Here is a 14,222-nt window from a genome sequence, read left to right on the forward strand (position 1 = left end):
CTGCCACAGAAGAAACAAAATAAGAAACAAGTCTTACAAATTAAAACTAGGCAGAATAAATGACAGAAATCAGCAGCTGCACAATACAAAAGAGATTTCACAGATTCAGCCAGATGAATTACAAAACAAAGCAATACCCACCTGGCAAAAGGTAGGGAGATCCAAATCTAGATTTCTATAGTGTTGTCTTAAATGTCCAGTAAGTAAATAAAATATTACAAGACATGCAAAGAAAGAGGGACCCACATTCAACATGTGAAACACACACACACGCACCTTAAAATGTCTTCTCAGACTTCAGATTTAGCAAAGACTTCAAGGATCTATTGTAAACATTTTTATAGAATAAGAGGAAGTCAGGGGTATAGAGAATTACAGGAAATAATGGTATAAACGACTCAACAACAACAAAATTTTTTTTTAAATTAAAGGCTGGGAGCAGTGGCTCACGCCTGTAATCCCAGCACTTTGGGAGACCGAGGTGGGCAGATCACCTGAGGTCAGGAGTTCGATACCAGCCTGGCCAACATGGTGAAACCCTGTCTCTACTAAAAATACAAAAATTAGCCAGGCATGGTGGCAGGCGCCTATAATCCCCTGAGCTACTCAGGAGGCTAAGACAGGAAAATCACTTGAACCCGGGAGGTGGAGGTTGTAGTGAGCTGAGATCCCGCCACTGCACTCCAGCCTGGGCGACAACAGCAAGACTTTGTCTCAAAAAAAATTAAATTAAATTAAACAAAAATTAAAAGAAGCTTGGAGACCTATGGGACAGATAAAATATTAAGAACATACATGTAATGGGAATTCCATGAAGAAGAGAATTCCACCTGTAAAAATAATGGGCAAAAACTTACCAAATCCAATAGAAAACCGCAAATTTACTCAAGTTTAATTACCCTCAAATAGGATAAACAAAGAAATAACACACATATATATAAGCTCTTGAGCGTGAAAGGCAAAGGGAAGATCATGAAGACAGCAAGACAAAAATTACTCATCAGACATGAAAACACCACCACAAATTAATAGATCACTTATGAGAAACAATGGAGACAGAAGCAATGGAATGACATTTAAAGTACAGAGAGAAACTGTCAACAGATTCTCTAGGTAGCGTTAATCCTCAAAAATGAATGTGAAATGAAGACATTTCCAGAAAAACAAAGACTGAGAGAACTTTACGCTAGCAACCTGCCTTATGGTAAGTAACAAAGAAAGCCCCTTAAGAGGAAGGAAAGCAACATCAAATTCACTGGAAAAAATAAAGAACAGAAATGGTAAGTAGGCGAATACAATAAATAAATGTTTTTCTCATTTCTTTGCCAACTTTTAAAAAAGATAATGGTTGTATAAAATAATTACAACACGTTTTGTTGGTTTTGTGGGTTTTTTTTTTAGACGGAGTCTTGCTCTGTTGCCCAGGCTGGAGTGTGATGGCGTGATCTCGGTTCACAGCAACCTCCGCCTCCCGGGTTCAAGTGATTCTCCCTGCCTCAGCCTCCTGAGTAGTTGGGATTACAGATGCCCACCACACCTGGCTAATTTTTGCATTTTTAGTAGAGACAAGGTTTTGCCATGTTGGCCAGTCTGGTCTTAAACTCCTGAGCTCAGGTGATCTGCCCACCTTGGCCTCCCAAAGTGCTAGGATTACAGGCATGAGCCACCGCACCCAGCCATTTTGTTGGGTTTATAACATACTTAAATGTAATGTATGGGGTGGGGGGAGATAAGAACAAAGTTCCTACATATTTTACGAGAATAAAGTATTATTCTGAAGTAGACTGTATTATTAAAGCACGAAAATATAACTCAAAAAAAAAAGCAGTATCAGAAAAAGAAACCAGAATCAACATGAGGACCAATGATTTCATGCCAAATGGCAGAGTAGGAAGCTCTAGGGATCAGTCCCTCCACCAAAGCAACCACTGAACTAGAAAGTGTGATTGGAATCAAGTATTTCAGAACTATGGGACCGAACAGGGTATTTACAGAGAGACTGATTTCTGGTAAGACAGTGGCCTACATGAACCAGCTACCATCCCCTCCATCCTCAGCCCTGACACAGCTGTGGGGAAAAGTGGCACATGTGCTGGAAGCAGCTGGCTGGTGCCAGGGCAGACAGGAGGGACCTTTTCTTCCCAAAATTTTGCATTTTGGTTGGTCTAGCAGTTACCTAAGGGACCAGAATAGACTCCTGCCTGGGTTTCACCCTTCTGAGACTGCAGCTGCCTCTCCAAGCAGCAGCCACCAGAAGATTTAAGGGGAAAAAGCCGAAACAGGATCTACAGTAAGATTTAAAGAGACAGAACTCTTTTTTGGAAGGATAAGAGTGGGGAGAGGGTTCTACAGCTTTTGTACAAACAGTTTGAAAATGTCACAAATGGATGGCTGCAGCTGGAAACAAGCAAAATCTCCCTGAGTGAGAGAATAAGATTTCTAGAGGTACCACATTACAATACTCAGAAGGTTCTGACTACAACAAAAAATTACAAAGCACTCAAAGAAACAGCAAAGTATGGCCCATTTACACGAGGAAAAAAAAAAAAAGAATTATCAGAAACCATACCTGAGAAAGCCCAGATATTGGAATTACTAGTCAAAAACATTAAATGAATTCTCTTTATATAGTCAATTAGCTAAAGGGAACAACGGACAAAAACTAAAGAAAAACAGGAAAATGATGTATGAATGTAAGATTATCAACAAAAAAGTAAAACTGGACTTTTTCAAAATGCCAATGTTTTGTGCATCAAAGGACACTATCAAGAAAGTAAAAAGACAACCCACAGAATGTGAGAAAGTATTTACAAATCATATCTATTAAGATATGAATTCTGAATTTCTAAAAAAGTTCCTACAACTCAACCAAAAAAAAAAAAAAAACAATTCAAAAGTGGACAAAAACATGGACATTTCTACATGTATCATAGAAATACAAATGACCAACAAACACATGAAGAAATGCTCAGCATCATTATTCATTAGGAAAGTGCAAACCAAAACCACAATAGATACCACTTCACAACCACTAGGGTGACTATTACCAAAAAGACCAAAAATAACAAATGTTGGCCAGAACGTAGAAAAATTGGGACCCTTCCAAACTGCTTGTGGAAATGTAAAACGGTGCAGACTCTGTGGAAAATAACTTGGTGATTCCCAAAAGGTTAAACATAGGCCAGACGCAGTGGCTCACATCTATAATCCCAGCACTTTGGGAGGCCAAGGTGGGAGGATCACCTGAGGTCAGGAGTTGGAGACCAGCCTGGTCAACATGGGGAAATACCATCTCTACTAAAAATACAAAAAATAGCTGGGCGTGGTGGTGCATGCCTGTAATCCCAGCTACTTGGGAGGCTGAGGCATAAGACTCACTTGAACTGGGGAGGCAAAGGTTGCAGTGAGCCGAGGTCGCGTCATTGCACTCCAGCCTGGGCAACAAGAGTGAAACTCCATCTCAAAAAAAAAAAAGAAAGGTTGAACATAGAATTACCATATGACCTAGCAATTCCACTCCTAGGTATATACCCAAAACAACTGAAAACAGACACTCAAATATTTGTACACCAATGTTTATAGGGGCATTATTCACAATAGCCAAAACGCGGAAACAACCCAAATGTTGAGTTACAATAGTCACCCCTTACAGTAGCCACAGTTCCAAGACCTTGCAGTGATGACTGAAACTGTGGATAGTATCAAACCATATGTGTGTATATATATATATATAGTTTTTACATATATATTCATATATATGTACACATATGATCAATTCATAAATTAGGCACAGGAAGAGATGAACAGTAACAGAACAATGATAGGAATATGCTGTTCACAATTTCACAAATTCACATATTATGGTAAGATTTGTTCTTACCATAAATCTTAGAAACTTGCACATAAAATTTTTTTCTTTCCTTTTTAAGTCAAAAATGTTCACCTTTTCAACATAAAGAAAAAACTTCAAAACGGCTTCACTTTGAAATATCCGATAGCCAGCATCACTATTCTGGAGCTTTAGGGCCATTATTAAGTAAAATGGTTACCTGAACACAAGCACTGCGATACCAGTGACAGACAATCTGATAACCATGACAGCTAATAAGTGACTAACAGACAGGTAGTGTATACAGCATGGAGACACTGGACAAAATGATTTGTGTCCTGGGTGGGACAAGAGATTTTATTATACTACTCAGAAGAGTGAGTAATTTAATAATTATCAATTGTTGATTTCTGAAATTTTCCATTTAATATTTCCAGACCATAGCTGAGCACAGATAACTGAAACCACAGATAAGGGGCAGGAGTTGGGGGGGGGCGGGTGCAGGGGCCCTACTGTAATGGAATATTATTTGGCATAAAAAGGAACAAAGATGTGATACATACTACATGGGTGAACACTAAAAATATGCTGAGTGAAAGAAATCAGACACAAAAGGACAAATATATGATTCCACTTATATGAGGCATCTACAATAGGCAAAGTCATACAGAAGTAGAATTGAGGTTACCAGCGGCTGAGGGTAGAATGAATGGGAAGTTACTGCTTAATGGTTAGAGTTTTTGTTTAGGATGACGGGAAAGTTCTGCATGAATCAGCACTGGTGGTTATACAACATTGTGAATGTATTATAGCCGCTATATTTTATGCTGTAAAATAGTTAAAACAGTAAACTTCATTACGTATATTTAACACATTTTAAAAAGAAAAAAAAAAAATTATAACACATCACCCAACAATTCTACTCTTAAGAACTGAGAGCCTCAGGCCAGGCACAGTGGGTCATGCCTGTAATCCCATCACTTTGGGAGACTAAGGCAGGCAGAGCACTTGAGGTCAGGAGTTCGAGACCAGCCTGGCCAATATGGGGAAACCCCGTCCGTTTTGTAAAAATACAAAACTTAGCCAGGCGCCTGTAATCCCAGCTAACCTTGGGAGGCTGAGGCAGGAGAATCACTTGAACCCGGGAGATGGAGGTTGCAGTGAGCTGAGATCAGCACCACTGCACTCCAGCCTTGGCAACAGAGCGAGACTGTCTCAAAAAAAAAAAAAAAAAAAAAAAGAGAGCCCCTTACATATGTGCACCAAGGAACTTACACAAGATGTTTACAGCAGAAAAAACAGAAATAAACAAGATGTCCACTGACAGGAAAATGGATCAATTATTTGTGGGTTTTCTGCACATTGAAGTACTAAGTATAAGTGAAAATTAAATGATCTACAAGGCATGCAATGAAACAGGTAATCTTAAAACATAATGAGAGGAAAATCAAGTCCCCCCAAACTAGAGTTTGGTATCATTTTTATAAAGGCCAAAACCAAGCAAAATCAATAAAATATGTTGTCGAAATATTCACATCTGAAGCATAAAACCAGTTTTCTTTATAAAAGGAAAGACATAAAAATTATTGAGTAACAGTTATCTGCAGGAAAAGGGCAGAGTTTGGGAGAGGGGAGGAGGGACACATTCATAGATGCAAGATATCCGTACTGCTTTAGCTCTTGGTTTGACAGTAGGTCTCTGGATGTCCCTAATAAATTATTCTTTACTAATGTTATGTAAATTTGTTTTCTAAAAAAAATCAACAAAGGGATTAAAATGGTGTAATAAAAATATTTATTCAACGCAAAAGAATGCAGTGAAGGAGTAACAAAGGAATGTAAAAAACATTTTAAAAAATCAAAATGGCAGACATAAATGCAACCATAGCAATAATTATATTAAGCGTAAAGTCATTCAAATTTAAAAGGGTACAGGTTATCCAACTGTATAAAAAAGCAAGACCTAATTATATGCATCTAAGAGACCCACCTCAGATTCAAAATCACAAGTTAGTTGAAAGTAAAATTGTGGAAAAGATACATAATGCAAACTGTAACCATAAGAAAGTCAGAGTGATTTTATTAGTATGACACAAAATAGAGACAGAGGAATATTTCATAATGACAAAAGGGCCAATACATCAGAAAGATGTAACAATTATGAAACAGTCTAACAAAAGAGCCGAAAGACAAGTGAAGCAAAAGCAGACTTAAAAGTGAACAATTCAACAAAAACATAGTTGGGGATTTCAATACTTGCTCTCAAAATTGATAGAAGAAGGCTCGATATAAAATCAGGAAGACTTTAAAAACTCAAAAACATACACTTACACAAGTGAAATTTATACAACACTCTAACCCATGGGTGCCCAACACACATTCTTTTCAAGTGCACGTAGAACATTCTCCAGGACAGAACAGATGCTGGGTCAGGAAAAAGTCTCAATAAATTTCAAAACACTGACTTCATACAAATTATGTTCTCTGACAGCAATGGAAATAAGTTAGAGATCCAGAACAGAAAGAAATCTAGAGCAACCTCAAGTATTTGGAGGCTAAACAAAACACTTTTAAATAATCTCTAGGCCAAACAAGAAAACAAAAGGGAAAATTAGAACATATTTTGATCCAAATGAGAAAAAAGGAAAAACAAAATGTATCAAAATTTAGGAAGTATCACTAAGACAGTGCTTCCAAAAATATTTATGGCTTTAAATTTACTGTATTAGAAAAGATCTCAAACCAATAACCTAAGCTTCTACTTTAAGAAACTAAAGAAGGCCAGCACGGTGGCTCACGCCTATAATCCCAGCACTTTGGGAGATCGAGGCGGTCAAGAGATCAATATCATCCTGGCCAATATGGTGAAACCCCGTCACTACTAAAAATACAAAAATTAGCTGGAAGTGGTAGAGTGGGCCTGTAGTCCCAGCTACTCGGAAGGCTGAGGCAGGAGAATCACTTGAACTGGGAGGCAGAGGTTGCAGTAAGCCAAGATCACATCACTGCACCCCAGCCTGGCGACAGCGTGAAACTCGGTGAAAGACAGACAGAAAGACAGACAGACAGAAAGAAGGACAGAAAGAAAGAAAGAAGGAAGGAAGGAAGGAAGGAAGGAAGGAAGGAAGGAAGGAAGGAAGGAAGGAAGGAAGGAAGGAAGGAAGGAAGGACAGAAAGACAGACAGACAGACAGACTAGAGAAGAACAAAATAAACCCAAATCAAGCAGAAGGAAACAATAACATTAAAATGGAAATCTAGTAAAAAGGAAAACAGAAAAACAACAAAGAAACAAATGTTATTTAAATCAGAAGCTGGTTGTTTTGGGGAAAAAAAAAATCAATAAAACAGATAAACCTCTAGACAGATTGATCAGGGAAAAAAAGAGAACATACAAATCATCAATCAGTATCACAAATGAGAGCAGTGACATCAGTAAAGAGTCTGCAAATATTAAAAGGAATGTAGGGAGCCAGGCATAGCAGCTCACATCTGTAATTCCAGCACTTTAGGAGGTTGATGCAGGTGAATCACTTGAGGTCAGGAGTTCAAGACCAGCCTGACCAAGAGTGAAACCTCATCTCTCTACTAAAAATAGAAAAATTAATCAAGCATGGTGGTGCACCTGTAGTCCCAGCTACTCAGGAGGCTGAGGTTAGAGAATCACTTGAACCCAGGAGGCAGAGGTTGCAGTGAGCCGAAACTGCGCCACTGCACTCCAGCCTGGGTGACAAAGCGATACTCTGTCTCAAGAAAAAAAAAAGGGGGAAATAAAATAAAAGGATTGTGGGGAATATTATGAAATTCTTTAGGCTAAAACTTGATAACTTAACAACTGACAAAAAGACTATCAGAACTCAGCCGGGCACGGTGGCTCAAGCCTGTAATCCCAGCACTTTGGGAGGCCGAGACGGGCGGATCACAAGGTCAGGAGATCGAGACCATCCTGGCTAACACGGTGAAACCCCGTCTCTACTAAAAAATACAAAAAACTAGCCGGGCGAGGTGGCGGGCGCCTGTGGTCCCAGCTACTCCGGAGGCTGAGGCAGGAGAATGGCGTAAACCCGGGAGGCGGAGCTTGCAGTGAGCTGAGATCCAGCCACTGCACTCCAGCCTGGGCGACAGAGCCAGACTCAGTCTCCAAAAAAAAAAAAAAAAAAAAAAAAGACTATCAGAACTCACTAAAAAATTTTAAAAACCTCAATAACTCTCTACAAACATAATTGAACTTATATATTCAAAATCTTCCCACTAAAAACATCTCCAGGTCCAAAGAGCTTCACTGGCGAATTCTACCAAATATTTAAGGAAAAATAAGACCAAATCTACGCAAACTTTACCAAAAAATTGAAGAAAGAATACTTCCCAACTCACTGATATCAAAATCAGATAAAGATTACAAAACGCAAAAACTAAAAAAGATCACAAGGAACATATAATATCCCTGATGAACAATATGCAAAAATTATGAACAAAATTTTAGCAAATTGTATCCAACAATATATAAGGTAATGCATTATGACCAAGTGGGTTTTATCCCAGGAACGCAAAGTTGGTTTAATATCCAAAAGTCAATCAATATATTTCAATACACTGAACTAAAAAGAACAACCAAATGATCTCCATGGATGCAAACAAGTATTTGACAAAATGTAACATTCATTCCTATTGGAAACTCTTAGCAAAGCAGGAACAGAAGACTAAAGGAATGATTTCCACAAGAAACAAGTACCAAAACAAGGATGTGAACATATAGTCCAATAATCCCAGATAGTGAGATTATTAAAGACTTTCAAAGCAATTATGGCTCAACTTCTTATTATTCTCTTCTGAATATCAGTACAGGTATACAGACTTTATGTTGTTGGGGTCATATTTATATTCAGTATTGTTATATTTCACAGTATGTTCCTTATTGAGGCCTTTTAAAAAACTTTATTTTTTAAGCATTAATATTTTGTCAGGTATCGTAACTGCACCCTATCCTTATGCTCCACTGATACATCTTAGTCTTATTTTCTCATTTAAGTCTTTCCTATTGATTTTAAATGTATTTGCACCAAGCAGAACACCAATTTATCTTTCATTTTAAACTCCACACTTTTATAAAGAAATTCATACTATATTTTATGCCTTTTACAAAATTTCATATATGTAGTGTGTATATATTCTATTCCTGAATTATCAAAGATAGCTTAACAAATCTACATTTAGTATATTATTAATCCCATATAAAATTAAAACATATATTAACTATAGATTTATTTTTATGAAAAAACTCGATTCTCCACAAGAAAAAGAGTTTTATGTTATTTGAATATACTCAGAAGACAGGGTCACATCCAATTGATTCAGTCTGAGATGCTTTTTAAAAATCATACATATACATACATTTTAAGACATCAACTTTTCTTTCCCCTTTGTTGTTATCTTTTCAAATGCACCTTCTTTAGTCAATCCCTGAAGAATTGGGAGATCATTTTGAAAGCAACTAACTTCTCAGGTTTTTCTTGTCTTTCATCTGGATAAATTCCCTATCATATGCGATCATGTTCTAGGAATTCCAGACTGTACAAACTCCAAGAAAACAACCACCTATTTTAAATACTTTTTTGTTTGTTTGTTTTGTTTGAGACGGAGTCTTGCTCGGTCGCCTAGAAGTGAAGTGACGCAATCTCAGCTTACTGCAACCTTCTCCTGGGTTCAAGTGATTCTCCTGTCTCGGCCTCCCAACCAGCTGGGATTACAGGCACGCACCACCACGCCTGGCCAATACTTTTATTTAAATGTTAAAAACCTTAATAACTTAAATATTTAAGACGTAAATACTATTTCTCCTCTGAGTTACCTAAAGCATATCTCATCAAATAATTGAAAGCATTAAAAACCCTTATTGCATTTCTGGAAAATAGTCATGTCTTATAAAGATATGCCCCAAAGGGCCGTGCCACCTAGGTTCAAGTCCAGCTCCATTTTGGAAGACCTACAGCAAGTTAAATAATTTTCAATTTTTAAATCTTGCAGATGAAAAGAATGCAAAGAATTCAATGTAAGATTCTTCATCTTTTGTTGTATTATGGCAGTATAATGCCATTTAAAGTGCTCTGATGTTTGAATGCTGGCTCTGGACATTTATTAGCTCTATTACTTAACAAGCTACTTAACCTCTCTTTCCTTCAGTATGTTTATCTACAAAATGGAGACAAAAATAGTACATTAAAGTTGGTGTGATGACTAAACGAACACAGGTAAAGTTCTTACAACAATGAACTGCAACATATATGACCAATAAATTCAAATTATCTCTGATACCACACAGAATTTTAATGGTTGTTCTGAAATTCTCATCTGTAATTCAAAGTTTTATTAGTCTAAAGTTATTAGACTACACTGTTCATTTTCTAAATTAATCTAGTTGGATTTTTATGATATTTGAAGATTTTTTTCCATTAACTTTCACTAGAAATTACAGAAATTTCACCAGGCACAGTGGATCACGCCTGTAATCCCATCACTTTGGGAGGCCAAGGTAGGTGGATCACTTGAGGTCAGCAGTTCGAGACCAGACTGGCCAACATAGTGAAACCTCATCACTACTAAAAACACAAAAATTAGCCAAGTGTGGTAACGCGCACCTGTGGTCCCAGCTACTCAGGAGGCTAAGGCAGGCGAATCACTTGAACCTGGTAGGCAGTAGTTGCAGTGAGCCAAGATTGCGTAACTGCACCCCAGCCTGTTGACAGGGTGAGACCCTACCTCAAAAAAAAATAAAAATAAAAGTAAAAAAACAATTTCACTACATATAGTTCAAAGAAGACAATCTAACCACTACATTAACCATTATGTTCCTTGGCTAAACTCTTGAATTCTATTTAAAGAGAGGAAAAACAGTCTAATTACTATCAGAACCACAGATGAGATGCATACATAACTCTGCTCAAATCCTAATTCCTCTGCCATGCCTTAGTTATAGTCACTTAGGCTTCAACTATCTCCTAGTTCTAAATTCCTACTAGACAATCAATAGAACTATTTATTTTGCCTGATATTGTCAGTAATCCTTTTCAAAAACTACTTTATCTCCCTAACTTAAAATGTACATAAAGAAAAAAATAGGCCAGGCACAATGCCACATGCCTGTAATCCCAACACTTTGGGAGGCCGAGGCAGGCAGATCACTTGAACTCAGAAGTTTGAGACCAGCCTGAGCAACATGGCGAAATCCCATTTCTACAAAAAATTACAAAAATTAGCTGAACATGATAGTGCGTAGTCCCAGCTCTGCACTGTAGTCCCAGCTTTTCAGGAGGCCGAGGCGAGAGGACAGCTTGCGCCCAGGAGATTGAGGCTGCAGTGAGCTAAGATAATGCCACTTGCACTCCAGCCTGGGCAACACAGTGAGACCCTGAGAAAGAAAAGAAAGGGCCGGGCACAGTGGCTCACGCCTGTAGTTCCAGCACGTTGGGAGGCCGAGGTGGGTGGATCACCTAAGGTCAGGAGTTCAAAACAAGCCTGGCTAACATGGTGAAACCCTGTCTCTACTAAAAATACAAAAAATTAGCCGAGCGTGCTGCCACGCGACTGTAATCCCAGCTACTTGGGAGGCTGAGGCAGGAGAATCACTTGAACCCAGGAGGCGGAGGTTGCAGTGAGCTGAGATTGGGCCATTGCACTTCAGCTTGGGCAACAAGAGTGAAACTCAGTCTCAAAAAAAAAAAAAAAGGAAAAGAAAGGAGGGGAGGGGAGGGGAGGGGGAAAGAAAGGGGAGGAAAAAAAGGAGGGGAGGGGAACAGAAAGGGGGAAAGCGGGAAAGGGGAAAGGAAAAGGAAAAGGAAAAGGAAAAGGAAGGAAGGAGAAAAAAAGAAAAAATAATTGCACACTATCTTAATCTATATAACGCTTCAAATTTTGCAAAACTAATCCACTGCTAGCCAAAGATCAGGAGTAAATCAGACCAAAAAAAATGTATTCAGCAAAACTAAAAATTGTTTGCTAAGTATTTTTATTTCGGAAGGAAATAAAGACCAATAACTGTGCCAGAAACTTTATAGACATTATTTCACTCTAATACGCCTAGGAAACAGACTTTCTTATCCTAGTTTATAAACAAATAAAAACAGGTTTAATGAATTTAACGTAACTTGCCCAAGATCATAAATCTGAGCAGATGCAGAATCAGGGACTCACTTAAATAAAAGCATGTTATTTTCTTGAGGTTAAAGCAGAAGATATTTGCTAAGTGACTTACTAACTTATTTACAGTTAGAATCCTTACCTAGGGCAGTAGAAAAAAGTTTTAAGAACAGTTTAAACAGAAGGATTTACCACTTCATTACAAAAAAATTAATTCCTCTCCATCTATTTGAATCTAAAATTCATACTAGGTATGCACATAAACAAATGCCATATATACATGGATTTTATAAGATTTATAACATAATCAAACAACTTACCTTTGGTGCATGCACACAGCCTGTCTGTGCCAGAGCAGTAAATCACAGAAACAAATGTGTCCTGTTCCTCAGTGCCCTCCTTTTTGGGAGGCTCCACTTTGGCCAAAATTTCAAAGTTTGAAAGATCTAGTATTTTTACATATCCTCCCTGAGTAGTTATTACCAGGTGTCCAAGAGTAGAAATGTCAGACGTTTTTTCTCTCTCAAAACCATTCTTTGAGGTTAACTGCATGTCCTCAATAGGTTCCTCACAGTCATCCTCTCGATTATCCAATATATCTGGTGGAAGCAAAATGAGCGAGGTAATTGTGTCCTGGGGATCTTTGATATGTTGTATTTTTATTGGTTCCTCTTCTAAAGTCACTATCCGAGTGGCATAATTCATTTTATAAAGTACTAAATATCCACCACTAACATTCCTCTGCTCAGGCTGAATTATCAAAGGAGTCTGTACATCTGCTGGTGATTCATGTTGGATTACACTAATATTTGCACCATTCACTACAGCAAGATTTGATTCCAGCTCACCTTTCCGTCTATTACATAGTGCAGAGTTTAATTTATTTAAATTATTCAAGGCCTCTACTTGATTTATTGCACTCAAGGATTCAACAGGGCATGTCCGCAGTCCTACCAACAAATGAATTCCGTCAGCACAAGGAGTTATTGAGTCTATACAAAGATTCTCCTCCTCTGCAAACTTTGGCAGCCTCAAGCACTGAACCAAAGTCCCAGGCTTGGGAAACACAGAGTTCCACTTCTCAGAATCCGGAGAGGTAAGGTTGGCTGCTGCATCTGCAAATTGCTGAATGTAAGTCACAGGAGGATCCTGCAATAACAACTGCTCCTGACTATCCAGCTCCATTTCAATAATCTGTGGAACAGTAAAACCATCATCATGCAAACTTTTACTCATAATATTGTTCATCTGTGAAAAGATCTTTCCTGCTTTCTCATCAGATTCCTTGATGCTATAAAGAAGCAAAACCGGTAAAGTCCTCCTCACCAGAGGAGAATTTAGTTCTGAATTAGTGCAGGATTCATTGTCAGTTGACCCTTGTTCTGATATACTTTCACCCTGAGTTCTGCTCAAACCATCCAGTGACCTGTGAGAATTACTACTAATGGGTGAGGTAGCAGGAGATTTATATGTTAATAAACCTCCAGCTAATAAACATGGAAAAGGAATGTTGTGCTGTTCCTGATGCTTTTCCTTTGTCTTTTCACTCTTAGAGTTTGTTAAACAAGGATTTGCCCCAAGTTCTTCAAGATCCTTAACAGTATCTTCAAGCACATTTGCAACAATCTCCCACTGAAGTTTTTCTGGCTGTTGCAGAATGCTGAGTGCTGTTATATCAAGGCTTACTTCCATGGCTTCCTTCTGTGATGTATGCCCTTCAAAAAGGAACAATGTTCATTAGACATAGCCTTGTAAAGATAAATAAAAATCAGTGGTTTAAAGTTTTCATTAAATTTTTCTACTCATCCAGTCAGTACATTATGACTAGATAAAGAAAACTATATATATATATGTATTTTTTTTTTTTTTTTTGAGACAGATTCTTGCTCTGTCACCCAGGCTGGAGTGCAGTGGTGCAATTTCAGCTTATCACAACTTCCGCATTCCAAGTTCAAGCAATTCTAGTGCCTCAGCCCCTCCCAAGTAGCTGGGATTACAGGCGCACACCACCACGCCTGGCTAATTTTTGTATTTTTAGTAGAGACAGGGTTTCACCATGTTGTCCAGGATGGTCTCCAACTCCTGACCTCAGGTGATCCGTCCACCTCAGCCTCCCAATGTGCTGGGATTACAGGCGCGAGCCACCGCACCCGGCCTAAAAAAATTTAAAGTGCAGTCAGCCCTCCATATTCACAGGTTCTACATCCACGGATTCAACTAACTGCGGATGGAAAACATTATTTATTTATTTATTTGGAGAT

The 14,222-nt window shown here is 38.2% G+C and overlaps 2 protein-coding genes across 11 annotated transcripts in view; one reads left to right on the forward strand and one right to left on the reverse strand.

Moving 5' to 3' along the window:
- The window catches only part of DPY30 (dpy-30 histone methyltransferase complex regulatory subunit), a 937,477-nt gene that overhangs the window by 526,010 nt on the left and 397,245 nt on the right, over positions 1 to 14,222 (forward strand). The window lies entirely within an intron of this gene.
- The window catches only part of BIRC6 (baculoviral IAP repeat containing 6), a 256,236-nt gene that overhangs the window by 188,659 nt on the left and 53,355 nt on the right, over positions 1 to 14,222 (reverse strand). For all 10 annotated transcript variants that reach the window (XR_007718761.1, XM_050754116.1, XM_050754118.1 and 7 more), the window contains exon 10: positions 12,282 to 13,676. Coding sequence is in view for 9 of the 10 variants with exons in the window: in XM_050754116.1 (XP_050610073.1) it covers positions 12,282 to 13,676 (1,395 nt within the window). In the remaining variant the exon portion in view is untranslated. The remainder of the gene's footprint in view (positions 1 to 12,281; positions 13,677 to 14,222) is intronic.

This window comes from Macaca thibetana, chromosome 13 (assembly GCF_024542745.1).
Source record: "Macaca thibetana thibetana isolate TM-01 chromosome 13, ASM2454274v1, whole genome shotgun sequence".
NCBI lineage: Eukaryota > Metazoa > Chordata > Mammalia > Primates > Cercopithecidae > Macaca > Macaca thibetana.